Genomic DNA, 19,416 nt, shown 5'->3' on the forward strand with positions numbered 1-19,416 from the left:
CAAAGCAACACCGTTGAAAAGAAAGAAACGCCTTTAGATGCTCCATGCACGTAACACCAAATCATGATCAACTCCGCAGAAAAGACAAGTTCAAATGGGCATCATTCCAATCGTAGATTTCGGGGTCTTGGCTTTCGTAGCGGGTTTTCGAGGGGCAGCAGAGGATCGGCTTGGAGCGCGACTGCTGCCGCCCGTAGTGGTCTTGGACCTGGAGCCCTTGGCTTTCCAACTGCTTGTAGAGCCTCCATTCTTCCGGCGAGGCTTTCTGGTGTACGGACGTTTGCGGCCTTTGGAGCCAGAATCCGCTTGTTCACCAAAATCCTCGCCAGGGTGAAAGCCTGGAGAAAGGGGAGGAGGGAAATATCTGCTGGTGAGATCTTCGTCTTCCTGGGTTTGGTCAACATCGAACGTAGACGCTTGGTCTGCGAAAAGATCGTCGCCGTCACTGTATTCGTCACTACTGCTGAGATTGATGACATTGTGATGGTTGGGGTCGGGAACGACGCCATTGGATTCGGCATCTTGCGTCAATTCCTGGTAGCGCCGTTTTGCATTGTCTATTAGTCTTAAGATCTGACGGCCATATCGTTTGACCTTGTCTTGGTCGATGCCTGGGAGGGCAGCAAGCTCCGAGGGATCTAGTATCATTGGAGTTAGTATTATCACTGGTTTTTCCTTAGATCAAATCTCACCTTTGGGGAATGAGATGGCCATGTCACGCAAAATATGGTCCGGGAATGGCTGGGCGCGGAGACCTTTTTCAACAACGACCTTTCCAAAAGTAGTGAGCAACCGGTTTCCACAAGAAGGCAGGAGGAAACTTACATCTTGGAGGTACCTCTTGGCGGTGACCTCGAAATCCTCTACGACAGCACGATGAAGGTGATCAAGTCGATCCATCTTCTGGTCAATTGTAATGGGTGGGCCTAATTCACGCGCAATCTGGCGTTGCTGCTTTCCGGAAACTCGGATTGGTTCGAACCCATCACTCTCTTCGCCCTCTGAAAAGTCAAACCGGACCCCACGTTGCTTATGGCGGGCTTGTCGACGGTCATTGGCGGATTGAATAGGTGATGAAACCATTGTGGATGTAGGGTGCGCTTGACTCCCAGATTTTGCTTTCATGGCCGGCCGCGGCACTCGAGCTTTACCTGGAGAGACTCGCACTTGTAGCTTCATTTTGCGCTGGCCACTTTCGAATTCAGTAGCACGGCGGCCGAGTTTGAGATATTGAACCGCGAAATCTTTGCCATTGATGACATTTTCTTCCGCCAGCGCATCTTCGCCCAACAAACGATAAAATAATCGCTCTGCTTCCGCTCTATCAAGGTCAGACCCCTTTCCATATCCTGGATTTTGTCGATGAGAAGGTGACTTGGGTCTTTTCAAATCGCCTCGAAGAATATCAACACAGTAGAGTACAGTGACCTTGTCTTCCTTCTGGAGAGTTAAACTTCGCACAATCTTTATGGCCCATGATGCATATTCAGAAAAGTCATGCTCTTCGAAGATAAGATCAGACTTGCAGTTATCACACGTGTTCCCACAGTCCTCTCGGCGAAATTGTTCGTTAAAGTAAGCGAGCACTTGTACACGCCTGCAGTCACTGCGATTCTCACAGAATTGGACAACGTTCCGAAGCATATGCTTTTGTCGAGCCTTTTGTTCATAACTCCCTTCGCCTTGATCGATCATCCGCTTCAGCAACGTGGTGTCTTTGTAGCCATAATAAAGATAGCATCCAGAGCGTTTTCCGTCTCGGCCAGCACGGCCAGTCTCCTGGTAGTAACCTTCAAGGCTTTTGGGAATACTGTGGTGGATCACAAAACGCACATCAGGCTTATCAATTCCCATTCCAAAGGCGATTGTGGCGACGATGACATGATATCTACCATTTTGCCATGCGCTCTGCACCTCAGCTTTCTGTTTAGGTTGCAGGTGAGCATGATAGTGATGTGCTTTGATTTTGTACTTCTTCACGAGCTCCTCTGCCACACTTTCACATGTCCTGCGCGATAGGCAGTAAATGATACCGCACTGGTTTCGATATGAGGCAGTGATTGTCTCGGCAATGCTAGCCAACAATTCATCATTCTTCTTTTTCGGCCGCACCTCGTAGGTCAAGTTAGGGCGATTGAAGCTTTGTAGGAAAACCTCACATCCATTCATCTTCAGGTTATGCATGACATCAACTTTCACGTTTTCAGTGGCAGTAGCAGTCAAGGCCATGACTGGTACCCCCGGAAATTTAGCTCTGATTTCACCAAGTTCCTTGTAGTCAGGACGAAAGTCATGCCCCCATTGACTTACGCAGTGCGCCTCATCAATAACCAAGCGTGCAAGCTTGTTCCGGCGATGAAGCTTCTCGAGGGCTTTGACAAGGGTCTGATTCTTGCTAAGCATTTCCGGTGTGATGTACAAGAGCTCCATACCTTCTCCGCCACCATTTGACAATTGATGAAGAATTTGCGATCGCTCGGCCTTGTCAGTCTCACCATTCACCAAAAGGGCGTTGATATTCAGCTTCTGCAGATGGAAAACCTGATCTTGCATCAAACTCAATAAAGGGGAAACCACAATTGTCACGCCACTGGTACGACCACTCATGACAACTGCGGGAAGCTGATAACACAGTGACTTCCCTCCGCCAGTTGGCATCAAGATAAAGGTGTCCTTACCAGCGAGGGTTGCATCAATAGCCTCGAGTTGGTTTGGGCGGAAGCCACGAAGGTGGAACTTTTCCTTGAGGACAGTTCTCACCTCATGAGACCAAGCATTGTTGGCCCAAAAGTTGCTACGCCCGGGTGACTTCTTTGGCGGGGGCATTCGAGAGGTGTTTCCAGAGGTCTCGGCAAAGACTGGTCGATTCTCAACGTTTTTGTCACCGAAAGACATCGGCAAGTCCTTATTCGAGCTTCCAGCAACATCCAACATCGCGTCATCGCTCTCGTCCCAATCGAATTCGTCCAAGTCTATTGCTGGTGAGCCCATGTGTCGAGAAACATGGCCTTCTTCGCCACCACGGGCGGGAATGCTCTGCCCAGCCCGGGACGTGATATTATAATTTGTCAACTTAGGGCTGGCGAAAGAGGTGTGCTGTCTTCGAGGTGGGGACTCCTTGGTAAACCCAAAGTCTTCAAACTGGTTTTTGGAAGAATGGCGGTCTGGATGAAAGTCACTCGACGCTGGAGTAGCACGATCCATTTCTGGGCACTTGATCAAATCAAATATCTCAGCTTGAGGAAGAAGCTCGCTGATCCTTGCCTCAATTTGCTCCAGCTCTGACTCAACAGCTCGGCTTTTTGACAGCTCATCCGGCATGGTTGTTGGATCAAGACCCTGGGATATCACTTTCATGAGGTTCTGCTTCAATTTCTTCTTTCGAGAAAGGCAGGTGTTATAAGATGCTTGCTGGGATTGTAATGCCTCAATGGCTTGAATACGTGACACAAGGCTTTTGTTCTCTGCAATCAGATCCGGAGCCGGCTGGCCTTCCATTGCCTGTTGGTATACAACCTCAGAGTTTTTCTGCAGTTTCTGCCTCAGCTGGCGGATAGAATGGCCGATGGAGGTTGCTGAAAGAGCTACAAACTTAAGAACAGACTCGTCTTTGGGCTGAGAACTGGGGATTCTGAGCCCAGGCGAAGCTGTTGAGGTTTGAATTGGTTTCTTTCTTTCCATCCGAGTTTCTGTCCGAGTCGTTTCTGAGATAGTCCCACTTGGCAAGCGCTCAAGGCGTGGGGCTTCAGCGCGATAGTTCTTCTCATGATTTTCGGGTTTGATTCTAGGTAGTTTGGGATACAGCACTGGATCATTATCCAGAATCATGTCATCTGCATCTACTGTCCAATCGTCGAACGGATCTTCCTCGTCGGAATCGGCAATGACTTGCTTTCGGTGGCTCTTTTTAGGAGACGGGGAGTCGGTTCTCAGTTGTTTGGCACTATTCGATGGCTTCACCCGGTTTGCACCTGAAGGAAGTTCAGAGGTCGGTGCCTGCGCGTTGCTTCGTACTTTGGACGCATATTTCGAGGGCGATAGAAGGTCCGATGTGTATTCATCGCTCTTCCGCTTCTTCCCACGCTTCTCGGCGGGTTGTTCGCGTGTTACCGTATCCCCAGACCATAGTCGACGGGGTTCTCCTAAATCGGTTGCCGAAGATGGGATAAATCGTTCAGGATCTCCCGTGAGGTCAATGGCTTCCACATCATCAAAAGACGGTGTTTCGAGCTTTCGGTCCGATCGAAGTGGGGTTTTGAGTCGAGACACGAAAGAGGATCGCGGTGGTTCAAGATGAGACTCTGTTTCGATGAATTCCGGTCAGAATATTAATGCGGGCTCTGCGTTCTTTTATTCACGCTTACCTGGAACCAAGGTGTCCGTGGAAGACGCCTTCTTTGACGTTGAAGGCGGCTCGTCTTTCCATGTTTCTGGGCAGCTAAATAAACGAGGTTTCCGTGCTGACAATGAAGTTTGAAATTTTGCCATGTCCTCGTTTAGCACATCGTCGGTGTTTTCGGCGTCTTCAATAATCGCATCCAAGAGCTCGCTTTCGTCGGCCGGTAAAGAAGGCTGTGGGGAGACGCGCTCGCGTTGTATGGAAGGAGATTCGGTGGACAACGACAGGTGTAAGGAGGGGCCTTGGTTGAGTAGCCATTTCAGATGTACAGCAAGATTATTTTTCGTCATGGGGGCGTAATAATTTCATGGTGTTATGGCGGGTTATCGGTTTTCGACTGAACAGTTGATCGTCGCGAAACATTTCGAGGGACGCGTTTTGCACGTGAGCGGTCAGGCCCGTGAATTTGGCACTTACAGTCACGATCAAAACGCTATACATTATATTGACATGGTTCTCTGGGAAATTTAGTACCCTAGTCGAGTGATTATAGCTCCAATAAACTTTTAAGACTAAAGGTTACAGAGTTTGATTCAAAATGTTGTGTGTTGTATAGATTTATAGTGATCAGCACCCCTACTAACAGGCCTGGCGGATCTGTATGTGGGGAAAACCTTTTTTTTTTTCTATGCCCCGCCAGAACTTGCCATAAACCGGTGCAAAACCCTCAATTCAAGCATGGGTAAGAAGGACAAAAAGTCCGCTGAGCATAAAGCTCGAGTGGCGGCTAAGCAGTCCAAGAAGACTGCTCAAAAGGAAAAGAAGTCCAAAGTCAAAGGCAAGGATGTAGACAGCGACGCCGAGGATGCCGATCTGGATGCCATCCTGGCCCAGTACGCCGAAGAGCAAGCCAGATTTTTGAAGGTGACAGAGATCGTGTCAGAGCCTCCTGCCCCACGCTCATCAGCCACGGTTCTTGCGTCGCCATCTAATCGGAACGAGTTGTTGCTCTTTGGCGGCGAGTATTTCGATGGAACACATGCAACATTCTTCAATAACCTCTTCGTCTACTTGATCGATCGGGGTGAATGGAGGGAGGTGACCAGTCCCAACAGTCCTCTGCCTCGGAGTGGACATGCATGGTGCCGTGGAGGTAACACCGGAGGTGTATATCTTTTTGGAGGTAAGATGATCCAAAGTGTTACATCTAGGTTTTTTCTGTGCTTTGGCTGATAAATGTACATAGGCGAGTTCTCGTCGCCCAAGCAGGGCACTTTCTACCACTACAATGACTTTTGGCACTTGGATACCGCTACTAGAGAATGGACCCGCCTTGAGACCAAGGGTAAGGGCCCTCCGGCTCGAAGTGGTCATCGAATGACTTACTTCAAGGTACTGTGAAAGCTCATATATCTTTATTGGGGGAAAGCCAAGCTAACAATTGGTAGAATTATATCATCTTGTTTGGCGGATTCCAAGACACTTCCCAGCAGACCAAGTACCTGCAGGATCTGTGGATCTATGATTGCCAGAAATACACCTGGTTCAGCCCAACGTTGACAACGGCCTCGCAGAAGCCTGACCCACGATCTTCATTCTCCCTGCTTCCGCATGAAACTGGTGCCGTTATTTATGGCGGTTACTCTCGAGTGAAGGCGACCGCAGGTGGCGGTGGCGGCAAGCAAGTCAAGGGTGGCGCTCAGAAAATGGTGATGCGCCCTATGGTTCATCAAGATACCTGGTTCCTCAGAATTACTCCCCCAGCATCCGATGCCCCGGCAGCTGCTGTCCCCGCAATTCGTTGGGAGCGGAGAAAGAAGCCCGCCAACACGCCAAACCCGGCCCGTGCAGGAACAACTATGGCGTACCATAAAGGTCGTGGTATCATGTTTGGAGGAGTCCATGACGTCGAACTGACTGAGGAGGGTATTGATAGCGAGTTCTTCGATTTGTTATTTGCATGGAACACAGACCGCAATCGATTCTTCCCGCTAAGTCTGCGACGACCACGCGCACCTGGCAAGAAACAGCAGGCGAACCAGGTCAAATCGCGAGATAGAGGCAAGGCTGACGAGGAAGAGCTTTTGAGGAATCTCAAAGCACTAGAAGCCAAGGGAGGTTTCCGTGAGGATGATGATGACGATGAAGAGCTCATGCAATTGAGCACACCTAAAGAGGAACCTGTCGAGCCTTCTAACCCCGCGATAGTCCGCTTTGAGATGCCCCATAGGCGCTTCAACGCACAGCTTGCGGTCCAAGATGACACACTATTTATCTATGGCGGAACCTTTGAGAAGGGCGATCGGGAGTTCACTTTCGATGACATGTACTCCATTGACCTCGTCAAGTTGGATGGCGTTAAGGAATGCTTCTACAGGGAGCCTATGAACTGGAACCTCATGGATGAGGACGAGGATAGTGATGAAGATATGGACGATGAGGATGAGGATGAGGAGATGGACGACGAGGAAGGCGATTCTATGTCTGTTGATGCCTCATCCCCTGCCCCAACTGAGGTGACCGTGCCGTCGGTCACTCAGGATATGCAGCAACTCGAAGTCGAGGAACAAGAAATCGACGCCCAGCCGGACGACAGCCGGCCCTTACCTCGGCCTTTCGAGAGTCTCCGTGAATTCTTTAGTCGTACTTCTGAAGAATGGCAGAAGCTGCTCATCGAAGCCATGGCACTGAAAAATCAAAACGACGAGAAGAGTATCAAAGAATTGCGCAAGGCTGCATTCAATATGGCAGAGGAGAAATGGTGGGACAGCCGCGAAGAGATTATGGCTCTCGAGGATGAACAAGAAGCAGCCGGTATCGGAGAGGTGGTTAGCATTGCTGATCGGGCCGAAAATGCTGGAGGAGCTGGTCGGCGTCGGTGATAGACCTATAGCAAAAGTACTGGAAATATTGAAGCTTGCTTTGCATTGTTTATTCCGTCAGCGTCCACATAAGTCACCTTGTCTCCATATCTTGTCTATCCATTCCGAACCACACAAAACTTATAGGGAAGTCGACCAAATATAGTCAACACAGTTAATAATCACTACCCGCGACTTTACACGGATGGACACGATCAGAGGAATCGTATGGTTGTAGACAGGAACGGCTGGGCCTGGATGTCAATGGTGTAATGCATATCCATACTGCTGGATACCAAACACCAATTTGTGAGACATATAATCGCTGGAATGAACTTAATTGCCACCTTCTGCGTAGGTGCTACAAAAACGTTGACGTTGACGTTGACATTGATGTTGGCGCCGGTCGGGGAGTCGGAGCTCCCAAGGCGGACAAAACACTAAATGTGTCCGCCTGCGTGGCCCTTACTAACCACCTTCAACGTCCAACTTGCCCTCCCCCCTTGGGTCATTCTTGATGTCCTGAATATGATGAGGTGCAGCCTGCAGCTTTTGTATCAATTTGACGTCCGACATTGGCACCATGAGCCTTGATCCAAGTGCCTTTCCGAGGTCGAACTCCCCCGCAAGCTCCGAGAGCTCCTTAACGCGCACGCGCTTACAAGGAAAGGAAGGTCTGTATCTCATACCACAAGACTGAGATATCGCGCGGGACTTTTCTAACACTTTGATGTAACTCTAGGGTCACTCAAGAAGGACAAAAGCTACCGTCGCTATGCGTCAAGTGTCGAACGAGCGCTGTCACTGTTCGACAACGCCCTCCAAGAATGGGCCGACTACATCTCCTTCCTGAGTCGCCTTTTAAAAGTGAGACCCAATTCAATACACCACTATGATGGATTTGATCATTGACAAGGGGATAGGCACTTCAAACCCACCCGCCAGACCAGCCAATCGTACCCCATAAGGTGCTAGTCTCGAAGCGACTGGCACAATGCTTGAACCCGTCATTACCATCCGGGGTCCACCAAAAGGCGCTCGAAGTATATACTTACATATTTGGGCTGATCAAGGTATGCAAAACGAATATATGGATCCGGAGGACTTTGTTGATTGACTGTCTGCCCGTCTATTTAAGCTCGACGGATTGTCGCACGACCTGCCTTTGTACCTGCCCGGGCTTGCGCCAACCTTGACCTTCGCTTCACTCACTGTTCGCCCGCTTTTCCTGTCATTGGTGGAGGGCTACATTGTCGATTTAGAACCATGGGCCATTCGACCAGCCCTGAAAGCCATTCTCTTGGCCTTGCTCCCTGGCTTGGAAGAGGAGACAAGCGACGACTTTGAGCCGACGCTAAGGATCGTCAATAAGCTTCGCGAAGTAGGCGGGCGGCTTGAGACTCAAAAAACATCTGAATCAGGGGCTTCTGGGCAGTATTTTTGGCAATGTCTGTTCCTCGCATCGATTACAAACCCCAGTCGACGACTTGGTGTCCTAGCCTACTTGAACCGTTACCTACCTAAATTGGGCATTCCCAATCGTCGCCAGAGTGCGACTGATACTAGCGACGCCAAAGACATCCCATCTGAGATGCTTGCAGCAGCTGACTCCGTCATACTCCCAGAGCCGGGCTTGTTGATTAGGTGTTTTGCGTCAGGTCTATCCGACGAACAACTTCTGGTACAGCGAAATTTCCTCGATCTTCTTGTTACTCATTTGCCATTGAATTCTCCAATTCTACAAAAGCGAATCACGGACCGTGATCTCGAAACTTTGATTGTTGCTGCGGTGGGTGTGGTCACTCGACGGGACATGGGCCTGAACCGCCGACTCTGGGCATGGTTCCTTGGCCCCGAGCCTACAAGTGATCGTGAGCGCTCATCTGTGTATGATCAGAAGATTCCGACGGAAACTAGCCACGTTTCTGCCGATGCCAAGGAGCTTTCGCAGTCTCAATATTTCAGCCGCGTGGGTTTGCAGCCCTTGGTAAATGGTCTTCTCAAGATGATCAAGCAGGGTTCTCAAATACCTTCTGAGAGAACAAAGCCCTTCCGCATTGCTCTCTCCTTGATGGACCGCTGGGAAATTGGTGGTTATATCGTTCCGGCAGTATTCCTTCCTACAATACGCAGTGTTCAAGCGTTCGAAAAGGAGGCTCCTAGGAATCATTTTGAGGAAGTCTTCCGCAGTGCTAGTGCCTTTTTTGACGGTGTAGAGAGCAGTGTCATTTTCTCCGAGCTCTTGGGCTTGGTTGATTTCCGCTCGAACGACGTGGAGCGTGACCCTGACCAAGTCTTGCGAAACCTTGATCTTGCCAGGTTCATCATTGATAATTTCAATGTGCGAGAAGAAGACATGCTCCAGATTCATGTTCCTTTGTTAACGCTATCTGTGCTCGTCAGAATGCGTGAAATATCTTTGCACACGGCCTCACCAGGAGCTAGTATTGACAAAGAAGTTGTGTCTGTTGCATTGAATGGCGTGCTGAAGTCATTGATTCCTCTGCTTACAGAGAGAGTTTTTTCAAAGAAAACAAGCCATGAGAAAGCCGCTGCTGATACCAAGTCTCGAAACCATGATATTTTGAAAAAAATTCATAGTTTCTATGAAAACAGCAAAAATAGCCTCGATCTCCCTCCTCTTCCATTTGGCCCCAAGCAAATTAGCGAGATGATAATTCGCGAAGCTCATGATCTATCAGTGGAAGCCCTCGAAAGTGATGATAACACCTTATGCCTCCACGACAAAGTTGATGTCCTTGTAAAATTGCTAATGAAGCTACCAAGGTCGCGTGTGCTTCGTGACAGGCGGCTTTACGGGGCATTGTCTCGAAGATTAGACAAGAAGGATAACAATCCGAGCACTGCTGCTTTTGCAGTCATCTCTACCATTGCCTCCGCATTGACCAACCTTTTTTTCGTCCATAGCCTTGGTTTCTACATCAGCTATGAGGATGCCTGCGGTCTGATTCCCAATCTGGTCGAACAGCTCTGGCAATACTTGTCGCCATTGAGCCCGAAATTTCATGTTGAAGCGGTCAGGTGTCTATGGTCGCTTCACTCAATCTCTTGGGTTGATCATCTTGTTGAGGCATCGATAACCTCTTTAATGGTAAATTCATCAACCACAAGCTCCTACCATCTCTCATCAGAGGAGCAAGCCGAGAAGTTCTATGTACTTTGGAACCATAGCCACCATGGCATGCATGAGCAACTCCCAAAGCAGGTCTCTGAGGTTGGGGGAACATTGTTCTCTTATCAATGTTCGATGCTCGAGCGTCCCTTGTTCATTGTACTTGATCTTCTTTCTCAAGAACCTGGAGATGTGTCTCAGAGTGTCCAGCAATGGCTTCAAGACCTTCACTCCATTCATAGGTGCGACAAATCTACAAAACATTCAGACTTGCCACTAATAACCTGATTCTAGAATCTTCCATGTCGTCATTTTGAAACTTGAGGAGTTGTTTAAGCATGATATGTCTGGCGCAGTCGCCGAAGAAGACTATTCAATTCCTCCGGACGATTACAAAGAGTGCAATTATTTGCTGCGGACAGCCTCAAACATCATCTCGTCACTTTCTCATGGCGGATGGATCACGCTTCTCACCCACACGTTGGGCCAGACCGAGAAGCGTCCGGAAGCGCCCAAGTCTGAGAGTAAGTCATATGTATAGCCGACTAGAAGGTACCTTTAACTTATTTCTTTTTAACAGATGGTGGGAATGTGAAGAGTTTCCATGCGACAATATTTGAAGCTTGCCGCGGAATCATCAGCGACAAGGTTTTGACGTCAACACAGGGCAACTTGGAAGGAGAGCGATTGCAAAGGGATGCCCTTCATCTCATGCGACAACTCCTTCTGGGACCTGGGTCAGAGGACCTCGCAGAATCCGGAATTGATGATTTTTTGGTGGATCGCCTTCTGGTTGCCTCAGATGAGGGCGATAGTATTGCAGTACAGGGTGCAATCATTGATGCACTTCTTGCGGCTCTAAAGGTTCGTTTTGCTCAGGCATACGCACCCGTACCACCTCCCAGGCCAAAGCATCAACGAGCCACCTCTCGTGAACGTTTGACTAGTCCTTCGATATTGTCTTTCACAAGTGAAAAGGCAGATAAAGGCCAGTCATTGCCTCAATTTCCTCGCCCTCCTGAGCGACTTTTGGATTGTCTGCTCAAAGGCATTAGCTCAACAAAATCTCATGAAATTGTGGATAAGTGGATTGGACTTCTTTGCGAGGTGCTTCCACTTTTTTCTGGCTCGCTTTTCCAAATTCTCCTCATGTTGGTGGAATGCTTCTGCAGAGAGATCAAAGCCTCCTTTGGAAGGCTTCAGCTCGCGTTTCAACAAACAGAGAATTGGCCCCATGACCGATCTGAACAAGTCACTATTGCTTTACTCACTGGTCTTGAAACATGTATTGCCAACGCCCATGAGCGTCTCCTCGTAGAGGAATCGAACATTCCGGCCGCCAAGAGCCCAGATCAGCCCCAGGGCTTTTTCGGAAACATGGTGTCTGGGGTGTTCAATTCGGAAGGCAACCAAGGCCGATCCAACACCGCTAATGATCGACTGACAGTCCTGCTCTGCTTCCAAGACGCCGCTCGCCTTTGTTTCTCTATCTGGGCCTGGGGCGCAGGAGATCGAACATGCTCTCCAGATTCCGAATCAATTGCATCCTTCCAGTACACTTCGTTGCGAATGAGAAATAGATCGAGGCGGATTCTCGAACATCTTTTCACGGCAGAAGCGCTTGAATGTCTTGAAACGCTGATTGAAATGTGGACAAAATCCGACACAGATACTGCAGCGCTTATCTTCAACCTCTTGCATACCCTTGATGGTTCGAGCCCGAAGATCGCTATTCCTGCCGTGTTCAATGCAATTTACACACGGACGAACCCTAGCGCATTGGACAACCATCGCAAGTCATCTTTAACCACCAGCTTGTCTGAGTCCGAACTAGCCAGTTTCTTGGTCGCCTATGCTCGCTCTTTAGATGACGATGTTCTTGACGAAATTTGGGCTGACTGTACAATTTTCCTCCGTGATGTGCTCAGCAATCCTTTCCCTCATCGACAGATCCTTCCACGTCTCATTGAATTCGCGGCTATCCTAGGTGCGAAGTTGGAGAACACAACATTCGGTGAAGACCGTCGTATGCGCAAGGAGCTTGGAGTTCGTCATCCACCATCAATCCCAATATCACTTTTCGTATACTAACTTCATCTTCTACAGGATGTTCTTCTCCGTCTTCTTACGGCTGTCTTCACTAGTAAACCATTAGGTCTCAACCAGGACGCCGGCCTCTTAGCGAGATCTTCTCTCGATTATGACCGGACAGCGGTGTCCCATACTGGGCCGGATGACATGCTAAGCATTCTTGCTGTCTCCATGCCATCTTTCATCACAACTCTAGGTGACTCGGACCGTATCAATACCGCCATCAACGGTGTGTCAACCAATGTGGTTGGTCCACTCATCCGCTCTCGACTATTTCCCAACAACCTCAACCGCAACGTGATGGTTCTATTGCAGCAAATGGCCAAAGTGCCGGCAGCCGCAAAGGTATGGAAGAAGGATATTGCCGATGCATTCAATGATCCACGCTTCTTTGGATTGCAAGTGGACCTAATCAAAAACAATTGGATGGGCCTATTGCGACAGTGGGCTATTGCAGACAAAGACCGATTGGGAGAGCTGTTGGGTCGTCTACCACCGCCCAGTGCTGCTGGAATTATGTTCGGTGTGGGGGCATCTGCAGCAAGACTAGAAGCTGATCGTAGAGCGCAACTCAATCTGCGTCGTATTGCAGTGCTCCTGCTGTCTGCCAGTACCGATTACTTCGTGGGCGAATTGCCAGGCCTTCTTCAGAAGCTTGAGGATCTTCTAGCAGCCACCAGCTCTTCTTCCCCATCATCCGCAACACGCGCAGAGATCTTCATGGTCCTCCGTGCCCTCGTGCTCAAAACGTCTGCTCAGACTATGGCGCCCTTCTGGCCGATGATCAATGCAGAGCTGCAGGAAGCTATTTCTGCTGTTCCACAGGGCTTGCAATCAGATTCGTACAACCCTTACTCGCTACTACAGGCATGCAAGCTCCTGGATATTCTCCTGGTCGTCGCCCCCGATGACTTCCAGCTTCTGGAGTGGCTCTTTGTGACCGACACCATTGATGCAGTATACCCGCCCAATCGCTGGGAGCCGGTTGCCCTTGCTGATGAGGTATCCCAAAGCTTTGGAGCGCGGAATGCTCTTACGCCATCTGTTTCGCATGAGCACACGGAGTCCACAACACGCGGTGGTCTGAAGCGGCCGTGGCTTATCTCAGAACACATTCGAGAGACGGCCAAAGACGAGATCGTCGAGCGGGTCTTGCGACCGTTCTTTGACCGACTGAGTATCTACGTATTTGAGAGTACGTATAGCATGGAAGGTGCAGATCTAGGTGTATGCCGGGATGATCTGTTGGCGGATTTGTTTAACGAGAGCACCATGGCAAATTAAGCTGCATAGATAGTTTGTCTACTCCATTTTGTATAGCTGGAGTTACCCCATAGCGATAATCCTCAAGGGAAGGTTTTGTGTATTCCAAGCTAGAGTATATCTCCCGTAATATACTCAACTCATTTTTGCTTCATGGTAATCCTCTTGATTTAATTTACTCCGGATTCGCTTCGTATATGTATTCAGCGTTAACCGTCAAGTTCCGATGCCGCCCGGGCCACCGGTTGTCAACGTCACCTGGTCTCTTTCACTCCCCTCGCCACTATCTTTACTTGTAAGACCATTCTTAAGGTTTCACGTTGAATCATTTACTGATTAAGCAGATTCTGCGTCACCATGAACGTACGCTCAAAAATGTTCATGCCGCTACGCGGTCGCGTCGTTGCCCGATCTTTCTCCGTGTCCCGTCCCCGCTGGGAGGCTGCGCCATTGCCCACAAGCAAGCCCGTTGGCGCTTTCCGTGGAGGGTAAGTGTTGAAGACAACTCACGACTGGATTCAAATCTCTACCCTCAGTTGTTATTCTGTTCCTAGCTTGCCTAACTTTGTGCAGAGTCTTCGGGTTCCTGTCAGGCGCTGTTGTTGCCGGCGCGTCGGTATACTACTACATCCTAGGGGATTACCGAGTCGCAAATGAGATGTTGACTGATGACATTTCGGTATGTTCAAAGTCGACCTTGGCATTGAATTCAAATGCTTTACTTTGAGACTGACTGCAATGTGCTCTCCCCGGAACGGGGAGAGCTCTTATCTACGATACAGGCACTCCAGGCAGCTACTCTCAAGCTCCAGTCATACATTAATGAGCTGGAGTCCAAGGTCAACAAGCTTCAGAAGAAGTAATCGCGTATTATTTAGTGTTTCCAGAAGCTTGGTCCACGTACTTTCTATTTACGCTGGTGTTAAGGTGTCTTTTCTGCATTTGACTTGCCAAATGTAATTTGACCAAACATATCTCCCATGAATTGATCTGTTTATTTCAAGGTGCATTACAAGATCTGAATCAGAGAAAAATCAATCTCAAATAGCCAGAGCAGACTGACCATTAACAACAGTGGATGCCCAAGCTCATATTTTGATAGAGACGGGTGCAAACAAATCAAACACTTAAACGGCCATCAACTTTCACGTCTCCGATGTCCATCCCCGACCTTCTCACAACACCCTCACCCCAAGTCAAAAAGTGAAAAAAAAGAAGACAAGGGCAGGAATCATGTTCCGTGTCGAACTCCTCCAACACAAAGGTGCGGCTCCAGCCCCAGGCTGGAGCTACGTCGCCGACCGAGCCTTCAACCCAGCCCAAGCCGCCATGGCCCCAACACTAAGCCGCAAACGCGGAATCCGCGACGCCGGTAAAGGAGGTGACATGTCCTCACGACGAGCGAATGCGATTATCCGCCACATCGCTGAGCTAGACCGCGAAAACCAGCGCGACGTGTCGATCCCCGTACCAGTGAAACAAGCAAAAGAAGCCGGAGCGCGCGGCACACGCGCAAAGACAACATCAAATGTGCGCCGAATCCTACAATCGCAAAAGACATTCCGGAACCACCTTGATGATGAGGAAGCTGCGATTCATAATAGCAGTGCTGCTGGTGGAGCGGGGGCCGGGGCTGGGCAGAATATGGTCGCAGCGGCCGCGATGGCTAAAGGGAGTAAAGCTGCTGTTGCGGCGGCGGCAGCGAGACGGAGCTCGACGCCTGTTGTTGCCGGGTCTGCTGGAGCTGGATCTGCGGCTGCAAAGAGGAAACGGGCTTTGGCTATTGGGACAGCTGCTTCCACGCCTACGCCTGCGCCTTCTGTCCCTGAGACTCCTGCTACAGTTGCTACGGATGTGGAGGGTGAAGATGATTCGGAGGGGAAGCATAAGCTTTTGAAGACGGAGCATGATAATGATCCTCTTTTGCGGTCTTATGCACCGACTATGCCTTCTGATCGTATCATTCAGCGTTTACTCGCTGAGCCGCCTTTATCATATAATGCGTCGCGGGTAGGCGCGCCAATGTCGTCTCAATCGCCGCGGCATTTCTGCTGTATGTGTGGATATTGGGGGAAGATCCGCTGCAAGAGCTGTCACTTGCGCACTTGTGGGCTGGATTGTTACCGTGTACACGAGGATTCGAGGTGTGGTGCATTCTTCTAGAACCGCCAATGGGTGTGCCGGGCTGTATACTATTAGGGAGGGAGATCTGTCACCCTATTTCCCTTTTAACGACTATATGAAAATAATGGAAACCTGTACAATAGCTAATATCCAACCATTGAAATTAATCTTCTAATTCTTTATGAAAAATGCTAAGAATGTCGTAGACGTATATTGAAACGTAATCAACACTTCAGGTTGATGCCCATTCGCAGTTCATCTTCGCGAATCTCAAACATGACCTGAATTCCGACGAATAAGACCGCGCAGCAGGAAATCATGTATGCCACGCCGGAATATGACCCTGTTAGACTAGCCAGTAAGTCCTTCAGCCCGTCCAGGCCGAGCGCAAAGCCAACGAGGTTTGCAATCATCATCATGAGGACGTTGCCCACAGACCCAATGCCAGTAAGCCACCGGTACGCGGTGGGATGCGAGCGCCAACGCCGAGCAGGGAAAAGCATACCACCCAGGACTTCAGGGAGAACGAAGAGCGTGATAAGCCAGCCCCACATCAGGAGACGGAGGTTAATGTCGTGCCACAAGGCCACGAATGTAAAGACCATCAAAAAGTTGCGAATTTGCAAGAACTTGGACCAGATGCCAGATTGTGTGGATGTCTGCTTTGCACCAGCCGGGCCACGGCCACTACCGCCTCCGCCCAATGGGATGTAGATATACCGCACAATCCAGCGGTTGTAAGAACGGTGCCAGCCACGCCAGAAGGCGAAGGCAGAGTAGTTGTTTGACATGCAGCGAACCATGTTCTCTGGAGGATCAATCCCATCAATAAGAGCCCAGAGGCGGAAGAATCGCCATGGAATGAGTAGCTTCAGCCAGATTATATGGAGGTTGAAGAAAGCAAGCATGCTGAGTTGGCCTGGAGTAAAGAGAGACCAGTCTGGCGAGGCCTTGGAAATGGCCACTGCGTATATGTAATGAAGAATCAGCTCCATGCACATCACGGTGAAGAAAAAACGAATTCCGTAGAGGATGGTGCGTGTTCGTGTCCGTGAGAGAGGTGTGTATCGTTGCTGGGAGACATAGTCATTGAAGGTCAAGATAGGACCAGCCAGATACAACGGTGAGTAAAGCACATAAGCAATATAGTTGCGCCCACTGAAGGCAGCCGGTTCAGCGGGGATTTTGACACGGTCTCTGTCAGATAGAGCTGCGGGATCAAGTTGTTTCTTCTTGTGGAAATCGGTCAGTACTACGTCCAATCGAGAGATGGGCAGTCCGGGATTGGACACAGGAGAACATACTTCAATCGGGCTCGCTGAGACATAATCCACGCTCCAGTAGTAGTCCATATTGAAACTAATCAGCCGCAACACAGTGACTTTGAAAAGGACCTCCCATCGAGGCATGATTCCTCCGAAGTTATCCAGGGTCTGAGCCCACTGGACCAACAAGGACCCTTTGTCTCCTGGCGTGCTAGATCCCGGAGTCAAGAGCATGACGACCTTCTCCAACGGGTATCCTCCACATAATTCATTGGCGAAGAGGATGCAGATGTTGAACGTCCATGTCACAGCCGGAATGTAGGACCGAGGAAGGTGCTTGCTAATGCGGTAGTTGATGAGCAAAATGAGGAGCACCTTGAGCGCAGAAACTCCATGAAGGGCCGTAATAAAGATAAGACCAAACACGAAGTCAAAGCGCATCCGCTGTTCGAGCTGGACATCTCCTGCAGCCACTGTGGACGAGCTGGAGGGTTTGATTGTAGTACTCGCGCGGCTCACACACGAGCTATAGATTCGACGGACCAATGGGTGGGCAATAAGAAGCAACACGAGGTAGGGAATGTTGTCGCGGAAGCTGGCGTATTGTGCATCGGAGTTGTCCTGTGTCATTCGGGCAAGGTCAGCCGTAATTCATTTTTGAGGTCAGGGAGCACAAGTCCCCGAGGGGAATCACTCACAACTAAGCGGCCAGGGATCCATCCTGGCGATAGGAGATCTGAGTAGGTAGGGTAAATCGGGTGACTTTCTATGATGACGATCCCCCATTAGCATCTCGACGCCGCTCCAGTGTCTGCGGGGGCTACTCACCCTTGGAGGCATCAACCACAGTTTTGAACATTAAAGGAACGAGAACAATGAAGAATAGATAGTAGATAAAGAATTCCGGTGTACGCCAGAGCGGAGCGCGAGCATTTTGGGCAGTGGCATGAGCGCGAGCATCTTTCGCGGAAGCAGGTCGCGTGTCGGCTGGATTGATGGCGGTAGAGGTAAAGCGAGTGTCAAGGGTGTCGAGCGAGTAGATCCGCCGCAGCCAGGAGAAAAGGGAAGTCATTTTTATCGCAGTGGCATGGCGCAGGTGCAGCGCTGAAGTGTTCAGTGTTTACTCAGGGGCCGAGGCCGATGTTCCACCCTGAACTGGGTGATCACGCGCCCAATCAGCGCTCGTCAATTATCACCTTGATATATACAGCCATTATATGCACTGGCCACTAACTCATGAAAACACCCCAATTATGCAAGCATATGGTGCATGGTGAACATCTGATTTTCTCGATTAGTAGTAATTTAGCCATAAGTAGCTTTGTAGATACATTCCTAACACCTCACCTAACGTGATATGAATGTCTTCATTGACTACAGCCTACAGGTAGGTATTGGCACTATCAAAATTATTTTTCTGCGCATAGGATATGCTTTGCGCACGTCAGTTGGCTGATTTTCCAAAATATCCCGGCCTAGAGGATATAAAAATTGGTAAAAATCCTTAGGTAGTATTATCAAGTTGGCTCGTGGGTCCAACTCGGCATCATGCTGCTTGCTCGCCTTTGCATAATAGCACCCATTCGCGGTCGGATCCCAGAATAAATGCGCACCATCATCAGCTAGATCGGGTTGCATGGCAAATGATTTTGGGCATCCTATGGTGGCTCGGAATTTGTTTGGTTGGATAGGTATTTGCCTCACACAAAATCTTCCGGAACCTTGGAACTCGCCAGTGATTTCTTAGGTCCCCCATCGATTCGATACTAGTCTTGTCTCTCGGGTGATTGGCAGGCGTATCAAGGCCACGGAGAAAGGTATATCCCGAATTGATCATCATATCATGCTTTGGTGGCCTGGTGAAAGTTTGCTATAGGCTGACATCTGTCTTCATGCTCTCTATTATGTACGGCGATTTGACCGATGGATGTCGATCTCGAAAGTACAGACCAGTCATGTACTATTTAGCCTCAACCTGCTCAGCCGTGACAGGGGTCCGGAATTTGGCCGTGCGATCTCCAAGCTGCTGGAAGATATACGCCATTAGGACTCTTTCGGAGAGCACAGCATGTGGCAATAATAACGCGACGATGAGGGGCAGTCGGAAAACCTTTTTCAAGTGATCTCTATATAATTGTCAAAAATTGGCTTTCCAGGATTGTACTATATCACAGAGATGAAAAGTAAGTAAATATTGCACATAAATGTTTAAATAAGGAATTTACTAGTCACTGGAAGCGGCTCTACAATGAGTGACTAGACTAACTAGTTAGTTAGTTATAGATCAAGATTAGATCAGCAACCCACTATGACATCGGTCTCCGCTTCCTCAAACAAACC

General features: G+C 49.4%; 6 protein-coding genes across 6 annotated transcripts; 4 read left to right on the plus strand and 2 right to left on the minus strand.

Moving 5' to 3' along the window:
• Positions 1 to 90: 90 nt before the first annotated feature.
• Positions 91 to 4,689, minus strand: N7484_004301 (uncharacterized protein; the record flags this gene model as incomplete). Its single annotated transcript, XM_057114721.1, has 4 exons — positions 91 to 638; positions 693 to 771; positions 826 to 4,301; positions 4,365 to 4,689. The coding sequence occupies 4 exons, from the start codon at positions 4,687 to 4,689 to the stop codon at positions 91 to 93; spliced, it is 4,428 nt and encodes a 1,475-aa protein (XP_056974861.1).
• Positions 4,690 to 5,077: 388 nt separating this feature from the next.
• N7484_004302 (putative Kelch repeats protein) lies at positions 5,078 to 7,221 on the plus strand (the record flags this gene model as incomplete). The annotated part of the gene is made up of 3 exons (XM_057114722.1): positions 5,078 to 5,522; positions 5,586 to 5,731; positions 5,788 to 7,221. The coding sequence occupies 3 exons, from the start codon at positions 5,078 to 5,080 to the stop codon at positions 7,219 to 7,221; spliced, it is 2,025 nt and encodes a 674-aa protein (XP_056974862.1).
• A 562-nt stretch (positions 7,222 to 7,783) lies between these two features.
• N7484_004303 (dopey family protein) lies at positions 7,784 to 13,708 on the plus strand (the record flags this gene model as incomplete). Its single annotated transcript, XM_057114723.1, has 7 exons — positions 7,784 to 7,874; positions 7,943 to 8,067; positions 8,124 to 8,273; positions 8,339 to 10,575; positions 10,628 to 10,857; positions 10,914 to 12,379; positions 12,440 to 13,708. The coding sequence occupies 7 exons, from the start codon at positions 7,784 to 7,786 to the stop codon at positions 13,706 to 13,708; spliced, it is 5,568 nt and encodes a 1,855-aa protein (XP_056974863.1).
• Positions 13,709 to 14,044: 336 nt separating this feature from the next.
• On the plus strand, positions 14,045 to 14,550 carry N7484_004304 (uncharacterized protein; the record flags this gene model as incomplete). Its single annotated transcript, XM_057114724.1, has 3 exons — positions 14,045 to 14,175; positions 14,261 to 14,366; positions 14,470 to 14,550. The coding sequence occupies 3 exons, from the start codon at positions 14,045 to 14,047 to the stop codon at positions 14,548 to 14,550; spliced, it is 318 nt and encodes a 105-aa protein (XP_056974864.1).
• A 370-nt stretch (positions 14,551 to 14,920) lies between these two features.
• Positions 14,921 to 15,850, plus strand: N7484_004305 (putative HIT finger domain protein; the record flags this gene model as incomplete). Its single annotated transcript, XM_057114725.1, has 1 exon — positions 14,921 to 15,850. One exon carries the CDS (start codon positions 14,921 to 14,923, stop codon positions 15,848 to 15,850), a length of 930 nt encoding a protein of 309 aa, XP_056974865.1.
• A 185-nt stretch (positions 15,851 to 16,035) lies between these two features.
• Positions 16,036 to 18,148, minus strand: N7484_004306 (putative glycerol:H+ symporter (Gup1); the record flags this gene model as incomplete). The annotated part of the gene is made up of 3 exons (XM_057114726.1): positions 16,036 to 17,697; positions 17,775 to 17,842; positions 17,905 to 18,148. The coding sequence occupies 3 exons, from the start codon at positions 18,146 to 18,148 to the stop codon at positions 16,036 to 16,038; spliced, it is 1,974 nt and encodes a 657-aa protein (XP_056974866.1).
• Positions 18,149 to 19,416: the final 1,268 nt, after the last annotated feature.

Source organism: Penicillium longicatenatum (assembly GCF_028827895.1).
Source record: "Penicillium longicatenatum strain IBT 33135 chromosome Unknown contig_2_segment0_segment0, whole genome shotgun sequence".
NCBI lineage: Eukaryota > Fungi > Ascomycota > Eurotiomycetes > Eurotiales > Aspergillaceae > Penicillium > Penicillium longicatenatum.